The sequence below is a fragment of the Enoplosus armatus genome, chromosome 19 (assembly GCF_043641665.1).
Source record: "Enoplosus armatus isolate fEnoArm2 chromosome 19, fEnoArm2.hap1, whole genome shotgun sequence".
Lineage (NCBI taxonomy): Eukaryota > Metazoa > Chordata > Actinopteri > Centrarchiformes > Enoplosidae > Enoplosus > Enoplosus armatus.
In genome coordinates this window covers 15,998,566-16,018,170 of record NC_092198.1, presented here as the reverse complement: position 1 = coordinate 16,018,170, position 19,605 = coordinate 15,998,566, and the positions used below count along the sequence as shown (strand labels likewise).

General features: G+C 42.4%; 1 protein-coding gene across 2 annotated transcripts in view; it reads left to right on the top strand.

Moving 5' to 3' along the window:
• The window catches only part of gphnb (gephyrin b), an 89,310-nt gene that overhangs the window by 42,538 nt on the left and 27,167 nt on the right, over nt 1–19,605 (top strand). Inside the window, exons 7-10 of one of the 2 annotated variants that reach the window (XM_070925391.1) lie at nt 3,623–3,895; nt 5,719–5,853; nt 12,211–12,228; nt 14,418–14,455. In XM_070925391.1, the coding sequence (XP_070781492.1) occupies nt 3,623–3,895; nt 5,719–5,853; nt 12,211–12,228; nt 14,418–14,455 (464 nt within the window). The remainder of the gene's footprint in view (nt 1–3,622; nt 3,896–5,718; nt 5,854–12,210; nt 12,229–14,417; nt 14,456–19,605) is intronic. The other variant, XM_070925392.1, reaches the window with a different exon arrangement.

Below are 19,605 nucleotides of genomic sequence, written 5' to 3'. Positions count from 1 at the left end.
ACGACTGTGTAAATGCTTTTCTGAATATATTTCTGAAGGGAACACTGAATCCTTATACATTTTAAAATAAACATGTTTAAAAGGGTACTCCAGTGATTTAAAGATTAGATTAAATTCTGAAATGAATGGTTAAATCGAAAGCAGCAGAAGAAGAGATATTCTGACTTTTTTTTTGTGGGTCAAACTCAACTTTAAAACATCAGTCTGAGATAACTCTGATGACATTATCAGACATTTCGACCCATCACAATCTCGTTGCATTGACTTTTGCATACTGTAATAACGCTTCTACCTACAACCTTGAATTTCTACACCACAAGTAATGATTTTACTCATGGTGATGACATTTCTAATGTTTTTGTGACATTTCTATTCGTGGACATAACATCTCGACCTGCTGCTGTAATGTTGCTGCCACATGGTGATAACATTCCTACCCTCCATGATGTTTTCTTCCTGTGCTAATGACATTTACACCTGCGCTGATGCCTTTGTTACCTGCAGCAGTTACAACTCTACTTGTTATGGTAACATTTTCACATGTGATGACGACATTGAGATGAGATATGATCACATACTATAAATACGCTGCGTACATTTACACCTTGCATTATATTAACATCCGTGTTTTAGTGTGCACAATATCGTCTGTCACTGGCTGAGAACTCATCTAGATTGTACCTCTTTATATATTTATGTATGTGTGGGCATAATGTACAGTATGTACAGGGGTGTGCATCTGGTGTATGTCCTGTACAGTATGGCGGTATCTATGTTACTATGACATGGATAATCTGCATGCCACAGTAACAAATCGCCCACTAGGGAAATATAGTAAATATACAGTACAGTTCAGTATATCTGTGGTCACCGTAGCTCACCTCTACTCACTCAAAATGCTCTTTAAATGGGAACGAAAGCCCTCCATCACTTTAAAAACATGTTTCTATTGTTTATAGTCAGTGGTTGCCAGCCTCTGGGCAGCAGACCAATACCAGGCCATGGAACATTTCCTACTGAGATGCAGGAAAACAATATGATTTGAAAAAAAAAAGCTGAATAATAGTTTTATTTGTCAGGTAGTTACCCCCTTTTCCCACACACAACAACAGGATACTGATGTTGTACTGAAGTAGGTCATCAGTGCTCCATGTCCAAGGTTCCCAGCCTTTTTGGCTTATTTTACAGGACTGAAGTTGTACAATTTTACAGTAACTCACAATAAAAAAGCAATGATTAGAGGGAAGTGCGGAGAAAGTAAACATATTTCTTTCGACTGTCCTATCCCATTGTCCATCATGATCCCAGCTGTGCTCTTATTACTGATGCAACTAGCTAACAAGAATAAAAAACGGAAATTTACTTCTCTTGGTTTCTTTTGAGGAGGTAGGGAAGGTTATTTGGGCCCTCCACACACACACTGTCCACTGGTCCATAGCTATATTGTCAATTTAAAACAGTTCCTCAAAATGTCCCTTTTGCACTTGTTATTTCTAGTTTCTTGCAACTTTAGTGATCTAGAAATTCTACCATGTCCCCCCGTTGTACTGGAGAAGTGAACTTGTCTAAAATGTGAATGTTGGCCATTTCTTTTTGTCTTTTTCTCACTCTTTATCTCCTATTCTCTACTTTTATGTCTGTCTCTCTGTCTTTCTGTTGCCGTTTCTTTTTACCCTCTCGCCGAATCTCTGTCTCTCTTAATCTCTCGAGATCTCATCCTCCCTGTCTCTCTCACTCTCTCTCACCGTGTCTCTCTCTCTTTCTCTCTCTGTCTGTCATCCTCTCTCGTCATCTCCCACAACCCCCCCCCTCCAAACAGCAGTGCCTTCCCCTCTTCCTCCATCCTCCTCTCTCACTTGTGTTTCTCATCCGCTGGCAGTATATCCAGGGATTCTGCTCTTTAGTGTTCTTGACAGTTACTCTCCTCCAGGACAAAACAGAATAAGAGCAGACAAAAAAAAAAAAATCTAAAAAAAAAAATTCCCAGCATGCAATGAAAGCAAAAAAATGGAAAGGAGGAATGTCTCCAGGCTCTTGACTCCATCCTCACTCCGTCTTTTGCCCAATCCCTTCCCAATTCAGCCCAACACACCCGGCCCTCCTTTCCACGTCTTCCAAAAACGCTCAGATGTGGGCTTCAAACACACCAGCAAGAGGCATAAACAGTCTACTGTGTGCTGAGGGGTTTGGGATGTCTATGTGTGAGAGTGAAGACAAGGGTATGGGGTGGAAAGGTTAGTTTGCGGCTACACAGCTGGGCCGGCGGGCTCGGGGGCAACTACTGAGATTGACCCGTTCAATCTCTTTCATCTCCTGGTCTGAGGAGTCCATGTGCAATACCTTCCTGTATTTTTCATGCACCGTGGTGGAGCATGCTATTCCAGTCATGCATGCATCCTAGTGTGGATCTATGGGATTCGAATTCAGTCACATCAAGGTTAACATTGTCACATTTAATCCAGCCTGTGAAATGCACACATGAAACGGGATGTGAAGTGGAAAGGTTGCCCCAAAAAGCCCGTTCGCAGCCGGCATGGATACTGTAAAGCGTGGGGGTGATTAATAATGTATCTTCTCAATGCTTAAAATACACAGGAAGATAAATAATTTCACAGATTAGCTCTTGTCTTGGGAGTGAGGAGAATGGAGCATTTAGCATAGCCGAGGAGCCCACAGGCACACTGACACACAGAGAGACACCGGAGAGGCAAACAGAGATGGAGGGAGGAGAAGATGAGCATAAGCTAGCATAAATATGGCCAGAGGGAGGCGCTGTGACCTGCTGAGGATGAGGAGGAAATCTCTGTTTTAGAGTCTACTGCCTCAAACAGGGTCACATACTATATTTCTTCCATAGAACTGAGTAGATTCCTGGTTATAGTGGTGGACTGTAAATTCTCAAATACCTTAACTGCAAAGGGAGCCAGGCCTCTATTTGACACAGACTTACTGTATGTTAGAGACAGGCCTTTATTTCTAATTTTCCCTGTATTTAAGGGTAATTTATCAGATTTTTGTGAAATGTTCCCTGTTTTCAGACCCCTTCCACTTTATTTAGCGATGGATGTTGTTTCCTGTTTATGTAAAGTCAACATTTCCTCCGTGTTTATTTGTTGCTTTGATATATTCTGGATAATCTACATTTCCACAGCACTAAAGGCGAAGCAAGACAGCTGTAACGGTTTAGTGAATAGAAGCATGGTGTACCTGAGAACGCTTGTGAGGCTTTTAATGTGAAACAACTGCAGAAGGTGTTGAGTTTCATTGACAGAAGCTCAACTTTGATCGAAAAAACGGCAAAGTAGAATACATTTTGATTAGTTAGTGAGTGAAAACAATACTTCTGTCAAAAACAGACACTCAGAAAGGCAGAGTGGTGAGTGTAACATGAATCTGTTGTTGTACTGATGAATAAGTGTTGTGGAAATACACGTGAGTCATTAAAGTCCAGGTAATAACACCCTCAATTCTTTTTAATGGCCTTTATTTGGTACCAGTCTTTATTTTGTTCATGCTGTCAACTATTGTTTGAGAATATCGACTTGAGACAACTAAATGTCCATGTCACCCAAATCCCTGTCACCGATTTATCTCCCCCCCTTGCACTCCTCTCCCCTTCCAGGAATGCTTCCAGTTCATCCTGCCGGCGCTGCCGCACGCCATCGACCTTCTGCGGGACGCAGTGGTGAAGGTAAAGGAGGCCGCAGACGAGTTGGAGGACCTGCCTTCGCCACCACCACCCCTCTCGCCGCTGCCCAACAGTTCGCCACGCCGCCAGACGGAGGACAAGGGCGTGCAGTGCGAGGAGGAGGATGAGGAGAAGAAGGACAGCGGTGTGGCGTCCACTGAGGACAGCTCCTCCTCCCACATCACCGCCGCATCCATCGCCGCCAAGGTACCAGGACGGAGGAGAGGAGAGGGGAGCGTTTGTTGTTATATCATAGATCTGACTCCATTCGTATCAGTTCGTTTTTACATGTTCACACGTCATTCATACAAGCATGTGTTAAAGGTGCTGTATGTAGCATTTTAACATCAAGTTTTATGGCATCATGTTTAAAGATGTGTTGACCGGTGAGATTAGCTCACAGTAGTTCAAATATCTATAGAATCTGCTACACCATCTCCAACACTAAGGGTTTAATATCATGTAATTCATTATTTTTCTTTATCCTTAAACAATTAACATTTAGGTAAGCAGGTTTATACAGTACAAAATACAAAGGTAACATTGTTGTTTTGATCAGTGGCAGATGTTTCTGTTGTCGGCTGCGGGGACACATTAACAGGAAGGACTGTACTGTAGACTGGATGTTTGATAACGCTGACATTAGATAAAGTGTACCTTCTTTAGACATGTGATCAATCTATGATGTTTCATTTATGAAACCACGCATTTGAGCATAATTGCTGCTGAACCAGGCTGCTAAAAAAGTCTTATTATAAAGGTACACAGTTACTCTGAACATGACACACTGATGTTTAAAAATGCTATAGGTTCCACCTTGAAATGATAGATTCACTGTTTTTCAACCCAGACCTTAATAAAACCCCTCTGCTGCTGCTTAAATGTGGTCCAACTGGGCAATCATCTACACCTTCAAAATCTATGATGAATCTCTTTTTCAAAAACAGGAAGTGCACAGCGAAACATTTGTATTTCTCTGACACAAGAGGTTAAGAGGCTGGTTTTATTTTGACAGTGTACCAGGTTAAGGGTACGGTAAAAGTAACAAAATACCTTCCTTTTATCTATAAAGCCCAGTTATTAACAGGAACAAGTTAACCAGCAGCATCCGAATGCCCATTAAATATTTGCCTAGTGCACATTGGATTGTGGGTTTACTGAGCGTTGCTAAAGAAGCACTCGTATCTGGCAAAAAAAAAAAAAAAAGCTGCCTTTAGAAGATTCAGCCTGAATTGAAACTCAGCTAATTGTAAAACAAGCTTTCTTTCAGGTTTTATTGACTTTATTTCTCTCAGCTACATCTTTGCCAGAAGCTACGCAAAAGTAAAGTTAATGAAACCACCCCTTTTTATCAGTAGCACATATGAAGACACGTCTGACTTCACTGTGAGCTTCCTGTTATTCAACAGTTAGATACATCATGGTTATTAAAAGTGTAAATAATTGCACAAATGTCTTGAGTTGAAAAAGAGTGAACCTCTTCTTTAAGATAAGTCTGTCATGTATCACTGTATATCATATCATCTACATACATCTGTGTGTGTGTGTGTGTGTGAATGTATCATATGTGTCTACTCTGTGCAGTCACATGTAACATCAAGTATCTCTCCATACCCATCATCCTATCCTGCCCTGTCTGCAGCCTGGACCCTGCTTTATGGCTCTGTTGTCAGGGTAACATCCCACCTCATTTTCCAGTCACAGATGGATGTTGGTAAGACTCCGCCCCCCGATATCTCATTATTTGTCATCATCATGTCACGTTTTTTGCCTTTCATCTGCATCAACCCTGTGAGTAGGCGTGGTCGTTTAAGTTGAAATATTTGTCCTCTTGTGTGTGTGTGTGTGTGTGTATATATAGGTTTGTAGTCTGGACATTGTATATATACATGTGTCTTCCTGGACCTTGAATATCAATATGTGTATGTGTGCTGCCTATGGGTTTATGGTGTGTTTACATGCATGTGTGTCTGCGTACGTCTGTGTGCGTGTGTGTGTGTGTGTGTGTGTGTGTGTGTGCGTGATCACAGATCCCAGACTCCATTATCTCGCGGGGTGTGCAGGTGTTGCCCAGGGATACAGCCTCTCTCAGCACCACGCCCTCGGAGTCGCCCCGCGCCCAGGCCACCTCGCGCCTCTCTACCGCTTCCTGTCCCACACCAAAAGTAAGTACACATACAGCAAACACATTCACGCACACACACACATACATTTAGACCAAACACAGATTCATCATGCTGGTACTTTGTAAGGACTTTAACATTGACAATGTTTATTACCTAACCCCTGATCATAAACTCCATCCTCAACAGTTTAATTAGTACCCTAAATCAGTGGTGCCCAACCTGGTTGCAAGATAAATCTGATGGATTGTGAGAAGATTTCTTTTTTTTTTTTGATTTTTGGATGGATTTTCTATAAGAGTGAGCTACAAACTGCCAGACCACCGATCCAGAGAAAACTGGACTCGAAAGCCTGGCGAACTTGATGACACTTTGAACAGCTTTGCTGAAGTTGAAATTCACTTCTCGATGTTTCATCCATATCACACTGCCTTCTTCAGCAGATGTCATGTCCAGTTGTCATGAAGATGGATCTAGTTTCATGCAAGCTCAGTGGCTGATAGGATTTCATCCATAGCACTTTAGGTTTGTGTTAAACATATAAAGTTTATTCTTGACCCTGGAAATAATACTTTGACAACACAGTCCCAGTTCAAGGTCCATTTAGTTGCTTTCTCCTGAGCTTTCAACTGTATCACACAGCCTTCAACAGACTGAAAGAAACTTAAAAGAATAGTTTGACGTTTTGGAAAATACACGTTCACTTTTTGAAGAAGCTCTATACCACTCTCATGTCTGTGCGTTAACTATGGAGCTAAAGCTAAGGGTCGTTAGCTGGCTAGCTAAACTATTATCATTTTAACTCAACTGCTAAAGTGCAGAAGTTCTCCTCTTTGTGATCTGGCCAACAGAGCTAAGTGTAATTGAAAGTGTCTTGAATGTCATCTGGATGCGTATGCAATTTCTTTAACTATATACCCTCAGTCCGCTTTTCTTGGGTTAAAATGTTCTAATCCGGATACAAGACACTTGTATATAAATATAAATCCGGCCTATTTCCCTGTGGGAGCAGTGACTTCTCGCTATCACCGTGAGGTTGCCAAGCCACATAACCCTTCCAGAAAGTTGCACCACCTGCCCGCTGGACACCAAGAACTAGTTCCAGCATGTAACTCCCTGTAGTCCCTGTAAATTGTAGTTTTTACATTTTGGATTTAGTACAGTGTATTTCCCCAAATGTCGAACTACTCTTTTAACTTTTAAGCAAACGGACAAGAAGTCCTAAAATTGGTGCAGATGAAATCATGACAGCTACTGTGCTCGCATGTCAATTTTAAATGCAACCTTAAACCTAAATCCTGAATCAAAACTTGCCCTTTCAAAAGTGCCAAAAAAGCGCTTTTCTCTAAAACTTAAACAGGTTCTGACCAGGATAGGTAAGAATATACACCTCCAACAACACACACACTGTATATGCTCATACACACACACACACACGCGCGCGTTTCCTGTTTTCTCAGCCCCACTGTTTGTCTCTGACAGCTCACTTGTGTTAACCTCCACAGACCATGTAGTTACTGTAGCTATCGGATTGTGATTCATTATTTTATTTTGGTTATTTTGGGGGGAGAAAGAATTTACTTTTCTTTTTCTCAACTGTGGTTTTTATTGTTTTTTGCGTATTTGAAATGTGTTTTTTATTTGTATTTACGTCTTAATTTTAGTTCATGTTGTCTAAAATAGAACAGCACATTCCTACAATACATGCTTACACATCAAAACAATGCACACACACACACACACACACACACACACACGCACAGTCTTGACTGGTTTTCAGTCTTGGCCGGTCTCTTTCAGTGTCTCAACTTCGCAAAGTGTACGTTTTGTCTTCGTTTCAATGTGTTTTATATTTAAAACCCCTGTTGTTTGTGGGTGAGTGTGCATAAATGTGTGTTTATGGAGACAGCAGGTTGTGGCTCTTAAGCTTAGATGTGTATGCCTACAGAATTATTCCCCAGGTTTAATTCAACACATTGCAGTTTCTTTAACTATACACCCTCAGTCGCCAGCTTTAGTGGGATACTTTTTACTTAACATTTTGTCCACGTGTCCCTCTTTTTCCCTAACATGTTCTTGTTGTCACTCTTAGCGCTCGTTTTTGTAACCCATGTGCACCAACATGTTGACAGGCTCTCAGGTTAGTTTGGGTCTAAAGGTGCCAGTTGGTTGTAATGAGGAGTGCAAACTTATTTTCTGTTTAACTGAGTTACCAGTGTGAAAGATATACACAATTCATGACGCAAAAAGCAACACATTGTAATATGAAATGTCCAAGTATCTCTCTGTGTTTTCACCGATCTCTCCTGCAGGTTTTTAAAAATGCCAAATGGTGTCAACTTTCTCTCTCTGTGTGTCTCCTGTTTCTCTCTCTCTTACACCTCATCTGTCAGTGTCACGTCTCCGCGTGTCTCCCGGACAGCAGGCAGGTGCTGTGGGAATAGATGAGGGGGTTGCCATGGGAACAGAGGGATGGGATGTTAGTGGAGGACGGAGGGCGGGTGCATAGGCGGGTCATGAGACCTGAGGAAGCAACCAGAGGAGATCTCTGTCTCTCTGCTCAGCAGTGTTTTGGTGTTTGTAGAGTGACGAGAGGTCAGCGCTAGAGAGCCGGTTGACCCCAGCGACGCATTTTAATAAAGTCTGGTGGAAATGTAGATATTTGAATGTGCGGTTCAGCCATATGTAAAAACAATCGGTCAAGATGTGGAGAACTGAGCAGCAAGTAATGAGAGGGCACAGAGAGTGGTGGAAGTGTTGAATCCCCCGTTATCAGTGGCAGAATTGTTTTGCGCTTGTTTGAAACATTGTTTTCTGTGGAGAAAGCAAGGACCACAAACATTGCAACGCCGCCGCTTTGGGTGTATCATGCCACAAAGTTCATTCAGTTAGATCTTTGACCGTGTTTCTCAGTGACTTTTCACTGAGCAAACCAATGAGATGACAGCAGTCGGTAACGTGACCTGAAAGTGACTACTGACAAAAAATAATGAAAACAGTTTCCTGCACCTAAACCCTTATTGACCATTGGCTTCTTTGCAGTCGTCCTCTCAGCAGGAGGACAGTGCTTTCTTCTGTGCTAAATGGAAATATTGTTCGTAAAAATTGTTTTATTATTCAAATTTCCCAGTGCTTTCCACTTTTTTCCCCCTACACTATGCTACACTATGCCCCACCTTGCTGGGATCACAGCTTGTACGACTGATCATGGTGAGAGAGCCTCAGACATCGCCATGGTGTTTTTGACCTGAGCAACAGAGTGGAGCTGTAAATAATTGGACAGTGAGGAGCTTTAATGCTGCTGCTGTTGTCCCAGTGCTGCTCCTGGCTCCACTGATGCAGTGAGGTAGTCATTTCCCATCACACCCCCCCTTTCCTTTCCCCAACAACACACTTACACCTGTCTCTCCACTGAAGCCTTTATTTGTCAATGACCCAATTTGAGCATTGCTAGCCTGTCACGATCCCATGCAAACCACATTAGTCAGCATTTGTGTGTGACACGCATTTCTGGACATGTGTGTCTTTGTGCGTGGCAGATAACAGACACTTAATGGCTTCTCTAGGTATAGCTCTTAGCTTGTTTAGATTCTGACACAGGCTGTTTCCCAGCGACAAGCTGCCATATGTTCTTTGAAATTCCCACGTTGCAAGCGGCTGCCGACAGTATGTACACAATGTCCCTGGAGCCAGAGCCACAATGGCTCTGTTCACTGATGCATTTCATGTGCCACTGTGGGCTGTTTTAGTTTGTTAGCTGGGTCTTGTTGGCAGCGCTGCGTGGCGGCTTTGAGAGGAGAAGGTATGGAGCGGGTCTTAATCTTGTCACCGCCAGAGCTGCTGCTGCGGTTCCAGTACGAGCAGGCCTGACACCACGGCTCACGGAGCGAAGCACGAGCAAGGAAACACTATTCTGCCAAATAGAAACATGCATAAATCCACACACAGGTGGTGTATCAGCACCTCAAGCTCAAGTAGCATTTGTCAAGCTACGAGACTGTGTGTGTGTTCAGGTGGTAGGCATGCAAGTGAAGACGCAGTTGAAGTCGAGCTGAGTCTGTGTTGATGTGAATGAACGTTTTTGAACATGTATGTGTCAAAAGGAGCTCTGTAGTTTGTCATAGGTTTTTGCTATTAAGCATAAAGCCTGAGAGCGTGCCTCTAGACTCACCACTGATGTCCAAACCTGTCTGTCTGCAGAGCAACAACTGGGAAGACACACAGCGCACACACATACAGTACATTTGGACACACAAAATCATCCTTAAGGGAGAAAGTGACTGTCTCACTCTCATATGCGCCACACTCACAGCCCCGCAGCCCACAAATGCAAGCAGATACAAAAGGATTACAAACGGAGCAGCTCTACAACCATTCATGTAACCAGATTTTCTTTCTCTGTCACACTGTCTCTCTTGTGCACACACACACACACAGACAGACACAGACAGACACACACGTGTTCAAGATACAGGGAGGGAAGCTGTACCCTTCCACTCTTGTGAGCATTTAGTACAGTTATGTAATGGTGAGTTTGGATTAATGAAGCATATGGGAGATGGGGCTTTGACTCAGAGGATGGTTGACAGTGTGTTAGTGTGTGTGTGTGTGTGTGTGTGTGTGTCTGTGTGTGTGTGTGTGTGTGTTTTGAGGTTGTGTCCCCTGCTCTTTTTTTCACTAGAGTATTATTGGTTAGAATTTTTATGTGCACTGGTTTGCTTAGACACAACCACAAAAAGTACTCCTGCCTGTTTTCCAGGTGACGCCATTTTGGAATAACATTCAGGATCGCATGTTTGTTTGTTTGTTCAGCTTATCAGCTCAAAACTCAAGCTCATTTCCGGCTGCACTATAAATGAACTGTCCAACGTTGATCCAGGGAAACGTTCGTCAGAGTTATTCTCATATTGTTTTTCATTGACTATTGAATAAAGTAGACCACTGGAAACTTCTGTAGCGGTTGGCAGCAAATTGAATAGAAAATACACAACAGCAGGTGGTAAGGTCAACTGGCAAATTGAGCCGGAAGTGACAAAATAAATAGAAAACATTTCTCATTATGTTTTTATTATCTTGCTTTTCTATAGTTTCTTTTTTTCTTGTGAAATACTGAATACTTTTACATCCTCAAGACGGTAAAAATCAGAGGTCAAACTATATTAAAAGTAAAAATCACTCTCTCATTGGAACTTAAGGGGTCACAAGCCAATAAGGTTGGGAACCTGCGTTTTGCTATGCAGTTCGCTAAAACAGCCATAGAGATTTCCAGGGACTACTTTCTATGTTGACTTTTGGTTGGACTCAAAGTGTTTGAGATCTCTTGAGTTCAAGTTTTCTGGAAAGCTTTTGGTTAGTTCTCTTTGTTCTGAACAATGTTGTTCTTGTCCACGTTTCCCTAATCTCTACAATGGAGGTGGGGAGTAAAATGTTATCATGACCGATAGTCATAATGGAGAAAAATACGACAATAAGACTGCAGGTTGACAACTGGAATGTACCTTTTTAAGTTTGATTAATCAAGTATTTATCAAGTCTTCAATCTCCCCTTCCTTTTGTCAGTCAATATAAAACCTTGCAAATTAAATTTTACCTCATTTTTAATGGGAATTTAAAGGCTAAAATAATAATGCCTCTTTAGCCTCTATGCTGTCCTTTTCATCTGCTCTCCCGTTTTCCATCAGAGCTTTCACCTTGATGCATCTGCAAGTGCTAACATTATTTATGCTCTGTGTATTGTACACTGTTCCAAACATCCCATCAACTTGACTGATATCGGCATTTATTTTGATTAAAGTATTCTGTACTCTCACTCGCCCCTGGTGCCTTTGCACAAACTCCCAGGTGCTGGCTGTGCACCTAGAGGACACTGCTTCACTTTGCACTGGTCCTGTAGCATTTTTTTGATTAATGGCTTGATGCATGGCTTTGGAGCCAAGGCCAAGGCTTATGGAAATCAGCTCCTCCTTCTTCACTTCTTCAATGTGGGAAATGAGTCACAGTGCAGTAGTGCAATTCAGCCCACGCCACTTCCATGACCTTCACCCTGGACGCATTGCCATTCAGGTCACTGCCACAAGCCAAAGCAAGAGCAGGTTAACATGCACACATGTGTGCAAACAGGCATGCTCATATAGTCATTTATACATGCGTAACAGAGCTGTAATACAGTGAAAATAGTTTGTGGTGAAGTGGGTTTGCTAGAGGAGATAGTGCTGTTTACTGGTATGTTACTATATATGACTATTTTGGTAAGTTTAGCGTGCTTTTGTGTTATTCACATCTAACACTATCTTCAACTAATCGATTGATGAAAAAAATGTTCATCACAAGTTCAGAAAGATTATTACATATCGTACAGTGATACAAAACAGAGAAGAGCAGCAAATCCTCACCTTTGAGAGGCTGAACCGAGCAGATGTTTCACATTAATAAATTACTGATTTGACAAATAATTTCAGGACGTTTATGTTGTAACCCTTTACCCACCCGGTACTTTAAGTATCTTATGTATGCAATCACACAGTCTGTTAGTTAGTTTGTTTGTTTACTTTGATTCTGCTCCGCGGTTGGTTAAGATTCACTATGCTCAAAGTCACAAGTACAGCTTGGCTATTGAGCAGTCTTGATAATCTGTCCCTCGCAGGATTTTCACAGCAGTCATAACAAATGTGATAGTTATGGTGTGTGAAAAAAGAAAAAAAGAAAAAAGAAATTGCGCATGCTGCTTGGCTTAGGCCTGATCTGTACACAGATCACAGAGTCATCACTTGCAAATGAGTTGTGACAGAGGATCATTGGCAGAGTGAAGTGATCAGACAGAGGGAGATGAATGATTTATGCCTTGGCTTTATGCGTAAGCACCGTTCCAATGTCAAGTCAGCCGGCTGTAGTGTGACGGATCAATGATCTACAGCCTGTACGGCAGCTTCTCCTCCTGCAGCCCAGAACAGTACAGGATACATGACTCTGTACTGTCCATGACTATCAAAATAAAGTGTGTGTGTGTGTGTGTGTATGTTGTGACCCTCCTGTCCCCTTAGCCCTTTTTTGAGCTGTGAGGATGAAGCAGGGTGTGTTCTGCTGGAGTGGCCGTGCTAATGTCCGCTGGGCGCAGGGCTCTGTTAGCTTGCACTGTCAACGACCTCTGCTGGGGATTAGGGATTGTTTGTGTGCATGTTTCTTTATGTATGTGCATGTGGGTGTGTGCGTGTGTTTGTCCATTTTTGTTTGGGAAAGTATATACAGGAGCTCCTATAATACTACTCACCAGTCTGGTACATTTTTGAGTGTCAGTACTTTGTATGTATATGGACACATACTATCAATATGTGTTGTAGTGTTTTGTAGTTGTCCTTCTTCTTTTGCATTTCCGATGTGAACAAACTATAATTATGTTGTGATGGGTGAGAAATCAAAGGACATAAAGAATAAGGAATAAATGAGTGGGGGAACATAATGATCGCAGATGCTTCCATACAGGGCAGGAGGGCTCACTGAATGGTTTGATTATTATTGTTCAAATATTAAATATTATTAAATTTTCAGAATGTAAATCAGCAAACAAACTGTTCTCACAGATTCACAAAAAAGAAAATAAGATTAAAGGTGGCCAGATCTTATAAAACTTTCTGTTTGAGCCTCGAGCTGTTTGACGTCATTACTTCCTCCAACCAGCTCTGTGAGATTGTGGTTTAGTCTTCGTCCATCTGAGGAGAATAATGCGGTGAGCAAGCAGCGTAGGGAAGGACTTTTACAGTTTCAGTTTGATTTACTTTGAACAGAGTCCTCTTACTGTCCAGCCAGCATCAGTCAAATGAGAGACGAGAGGAGCTGATGAAAATGTTGATGTGCTCATCTAGGTTGCTTTCAGTTATTCCTGTGCTATTAGCAATTAAGCTTTATAAGCACAAGCAAGTGCTTTGTGGACTTACCTTGCCCCTTGTTTCACAAAGAGGCTATTTAGACCCTCTGATTGGTGAATGTTTGTACTTGCAGCCTGAGAGGAAGACTGCAGGCAAGACCCAGGGCTGTAAAGGATTCTTCAAACTCCTCTGCCCTTTTTTCATATTTCCAAAAATACATTGAATCTGTATTTTTGTTTATAGTCAATATTTGCCTACAACGATGAACATCATTCAAAGATACAGTAGTAAAGGACAGAACTGTCCGTGTCCTCTTTGTAGTAAAGATGTAAATACAATATTCATCATGAAGTATGAAGTCTCTATTAACAAGAACCAAACGTGATTTTAATTGGCCTTAGTGTATTAATAATACAGTGATTAACATAGAATTTCTAATTATTTTTACATATTAGACTACCATTAGTGTGGACAGCCTGAAAACCAGTTAAAAATAATGATGTTTACTTGCTAGATTGAGGAAAACCCTTGCATTAGAGAGCGTTCATACCCATTCACAAATCCACGAAGTCTGATTCATATGAAAGTGATGTGACTCATTCACTTCAGCCTTTGCAGTCACCTGATCTCATCCAAGTTGAAAAACTACGGAGCAACATGTTAGACAACACTCTCCACCACCGTCGTTAACACACCAAATGAGGGAATATCTTTTGGAAGAATGGTGTTCATCCATGACGAGAGGAATCCGAGGGAATCTATGTCAAAGGGGCATTGAAGCTGTTCTGGAGGCTCACGATGGCCCAGAATCCTGTTAAGACGCTTCATGGTCGTTTTCCTTCGTCACCTGTTTAATAGGTAAAAGCAGACATGGTTGTTTTTACTCTGGATGCTGCGAGGTCGAGAAAGACAAAGATTATCACAGATTTTTTCGTGCTCTGCCATCTTTTCTTTGTTATGTCCGTGACATTGCGCTGTGTTTATGTGTACTGCATCGAGTGTGTGACTGGATGGTTTTGTTGGTCTGTTGAGATGAGGACATCGAGGCCTGGCGCAGTGTGACGCTCTGGCACTGTTTTACAGCCTGTGTCGTCATTCCTTACAGGTTTATTCCCCTGTGTAATAGGACTTGTTATATGCCTTTGTGCTCTACTGAAATTATTCACATTTGATTTTACCTGACAGTATTGACCGCTTGTGACTCTGTTGGTGTTTGTGTGTGTGTGTGTGTGTGTGTGTGCCCAGCAAAGCAGCAGCAGCACTACTAGATATGTGTTATTGTCCTCCTCCAGTGCAGTAAGGCTCATAAAAGTGACTCCTCATCTCCTGGCCTGCTGGAGGTGTGGAGGATTTATTGTGGAGTGAGTGAGAAAGAAAGGCGAGAGAGAGAGAGAGAGAAGGAGAGAAGGAACAGAGAGTGGGAGGGAGTGAACGAGAGAGAAAGGGACGGAGAGCTAATGAGTTAGAGAGGACAAGGGACTGAAAGAGAGTGGGAGGTGAGGAAGGAGAGATGGATGTAAATGAAAATGAGGGAAACGAACGCACAGGAAGCGGGGACGGTTTGTCTAGCAAGGCCTGCGCTGCACGATCCGTCTCCCTGTCTCTTTGTTTGTCTATATGTGTCCATCCCCGGGGGACAAGTCCAGTGGTTCACCTCACATCAGCCTGGCCCCCCCTTGACTCAAACGACAGAAAGAGAAGCAGAGTGAGGAGGGGAGACGTGGGAAAGAAAGAGGGTCGGGACAAACGGGGAGCTCGTGGGAAATGCACACACATATTCAGACGCAGACATGCGCGCACACAGACCTCAGTCATGCATGTATGATTTAGTGCAGCACACAGCACCGTATGTGCAGCCATATACTCTCCTCCTCCTCCTCCTCCTCCTCCTCCTGTTTCTCCTCCTCCTTATTGTCTCTTTGGCTGTTGCATTTCCTTGCTGCTCTTTCGCTCTCTTGTGCGTCCTCCTCACTCCAGCCTTCCCTTCTTATCTCTCTCTCTCTCTCGCTTTCCCTTCCTCGCTCACCCTCTCCCAGTTAGAGAGTGTGTAAAAGTGTGTGTGTGTGTGTGTGTGTGTGAGATTGTGTGTGTGAGATTGTGTGTGCATGTGCCGGGGAGCTCATTCTGTTCCGACTCCAGGCAGAAGATGGTAAGTAATGTCTTTCCTCCTGCATATCTGAGAGAATGTTTACAGGTTTTGAGTGTAGAGTTGTGTGTGTGTGTGTGTGTGTGTGTGTGTGTGTGTGTGTGTGTGCAGAAGTAATTTGTGTGCCTGTTTAATAAGTGAAGGATTTTGTATTATTAGCTGAGTGGAAATGGGGGTGGATGCATTGTGTGTGTGTGTGTAAATATTATTTGTGCTCTTGCATACATATTTGTGCATGTGTGTGTGCTGCTGCTGATGATGATGACAATGAGGATGATGATGCGTGAAGGAGGTACGCTGTCAGGCCATGAACGAGTTTAGGGGGTAGAAGGGTGAGTAATGTAGCGATGGGACTGTTGACTAGCTTAAACTAGCAGGGGGGCTGCAGGACAAGAAGAGGAGGAAGCATGGAGGGGCTCATGTGCCTGATATTGTGGCCGCGGTGTTTCTGCAGTGTTAGAAGGTGGTGGACGTTACATATACATAAAAGAGAGACAGAGAGTGGAGGATGAGCATAAGTAAGCGAGACGAAGTAGGAATCTCACAGGACTCCACACTCCATCTGTGCTTAAGTCAAGCACTCAGCCAGTCACCTTCTCAGAAACAGAAGCCCCTCCATCCTCAACTCCCTTCCTGATGTAGCTGCTGCTTTTATTCCGAGCGCCTTACAGTAAAAAAGGAATAAGAAACCCCTTCATCCTGATTCCTGCAGTGTTATTCCTTGTCCCTGGAGTTATCACGTGCCTCCCTCCAGTCACCAACATAGCAACTTAGCTGGAGCGCTACTGTAAATGGAAATGAGGGCAATGTGGATGAAGAAGTGTGGAAGCAGCACCTTCAAAATCCATGACGGCTTTAAACAGCTGACAAGGAGAAGCAGCAGGATATTGATGTAGCTCTGGAGACTCTGCCGTCATGTACAGCGATAAATACGCAGCTCTCGACGCTACGTTACACAAAGGTTCCCTCAGCGTGTGAAGAATAGATCCATGCAGGGCCAGTTAATGCCTTTTATTCCTGTTTGCACTACAAAGTTGTTGATTCCTGCTGTTTTACACAGACATCAAAAAATGGATAGAGGTAATGTTAGCACAGGCCAACATAAGACTAAAAGGACGTACTCAGCATACTGCAACACGTTTCCTTTTCAAGTCAGTTCGGCCTTTAAATTTCATTTACTCACAGGAATAGTTTGACATTTTAGGAAATATGTATCTTATTTGCACTTAAAATGAATAACACTCTCGTGTCTGTACGGTAAATAAGAAACTCTCTCCAGCCGCTGGTTAGCATAGCTTAGCACAAAGACTGGAAACAGGGGGAAACAGCTAGCCTGGCTCTGTCGAAGCTAACAAAATACACTTACCAGCACAAAAGTTCATTAATTAACACGTGACATCCACCTGTTTCCAGTCTTTGTGCAAAGGTAGCTACACATTTACCATAAAGACATGAGAGTGGTATTAGTCTTCCCATCTAACTCTCACCAGGAAATCGAATAAGCAAATTTCCAAAATGGCTATTACTATTCCTTTAAAAAAAGTGAAAACAAAATCTACAATTGCAGTACAAATATTTCAACCTCTTTCCAGGTGATCAGCTTGTTTTTAGAATTTTGTAGAAGTGTCTGTACTACAGTATATGTTGAAACTAGACAGAACAACACTGTTGCTCTACTAGAATTAAGGACATTTTAAATCAGTTTTAGAAAATACATGTTGACTGGCATTGGAGACATGGTGTAATATTCTTGCTGCACTGACAGATTTTTTTTAACTTGCTTTTTAAATGACTTCTTGAGGAGATTTTTGCAGTGTACGGCTGTTTTTCCTCTTTTTGAAAATCTGCTTCGTCCAATCTTTATGAGAATCTTAAGAGAGACAACAGCTCTTTCAATGACTGGATGGAAAAGGCAGTTTGATATTAATTTAGCTGTGCAGAATGATCCTACCACGTTGAATGTCAGAGGGATGGCTGGGATAGCCGGGTCGTATGGGACACAGGATGTATTATAATATGTGTGATATATTGTTGCAGAGATGATGAGACCAGATGAAAGTAGCTATGGCCAGAAGGAAAGTGCTCTTTTGTCTCTGATTAATGTACACAGATTCGGCCCCCTCCCTTGCTTTATTTGGCTCGTAGCACTCATAGACCATTTGGGTCAAATTGCTTAAGGCCTGAAGTCAAAATCACTTCAGCTGAGTTCAGTGTGTTTGTTCATGTGTGTATAGAGCATGTGCACTATTTGGGATTTTAATTTTTTTGTTATTAAGATAAATACTGTAGATATCTACAAGTACAGTATGTATATATATATCAGTGTCAAACAGTGTTTAAACATGTGTTTAATTCAACACACATGCATTACGGACATGCATCTGTATGTGTGAAGTTTGCATGCATTGTATGCGATATTATATTTGTCTGGAGTTACTCACGCCCACTGACTCAGAGAGTTTGCCTTGAGGGCAATGGAGAGAGAATGGAACGAATACAAGAGAGCTTTAAAATAGCGATACAGAAAGAGAGAGAGACGAACAGTCAGACAGACAGAGCGGAGGGGGGAGAAGACAGGCAGGAAATGAAAGGCAGTAAGAGGAATGGATGAGACTGTCTGACCAGCTGTACTGAGCGTGCTCATTCACCATGTGGGCCGCTGATGAGAAGGGGGGAAACTGGTGAGCAGCATAACACGGGCCTGTCAAATCAGCTGTGTTAGCTCTCACTCTCTGCCACGCTGGCAACTCACTCAATAGTTTATTAATTTCTAATACATGTCGACACGGAGAGGGCCATAGGAGGGCAGTGATGGATGACGGGGACTTGGTGATGGAGCACGCAGCACATGCTTCTTGTCAGCTGTGGTTACTGGTTGTTTGGCTTTTCCAGTTTGGAATCTTTCTCACTTTTATTTGCTCGCAGGGGAGCAAGTTTTCTCTTTCAATAACGTGCCGTTTTGGGAACGCAAGCACAAAACCTTCAAATCAATTTAAAGCACTGGCAGCAAGTTTAATTTGACAAGTAAAGACAGCCGCTCGTCAGAATCCTGCACAGTCAGAGTGTGTGATATCATTCAAAAGATGTTTACGCTGATCAAACTGAATCTATAATTCAGTTTAGATGTGAGGGATGTGTATTATCTAATAACAGATATTCATGACTGTGAGTTGTGTTACATAGTTGTTTTGAATGTCAAAAGATAACTGAGTACTGTATGTAGACAGAAAGCAATGTTGTTCTTTTCTCAGCGCCAGTTTAAGGACAATTGGGGTCTATTTCTAATAAATAATTGTTGGTCACAACTTCAGCACCTTGTCCTAGAAGTACTACCAAAACGACACTGTGGCAGACACCAGTATACTTTGAAAGATGTTATAATAATGATGATTTCAGAGTACTTCAATTTGGAGGATTTCAGCATCCTGAAATCCAGACAACTGTAAATTAAATGTCTTCTTAGTGTGTGGTGGAACTGGAGAGGACAAAAAGGTTCACTCGATGTCGGTGGATTGAGCTTCCTCTTAACAGAGCGCTACCTTGCTGCTGCAGTATTTAGGAGATCCTTGTGTCGTTCACTCCCGAGTTTCAATTTGTAACCTCCTGTGGTTCCCTGCCAGTGTCCATTATCTGAGCAGTGAGTTTGATGAGGGCAACTACTGTGCATCTACAGCATTTCAATTAGGAGGGATGGGATGCTCATCTCCTTGACAACCCCACTTTAAAAAGGCAATTTATTATATAATCTAAAAGGTTACTGTTTCACGAGGAAAGGTCGGGAATTAT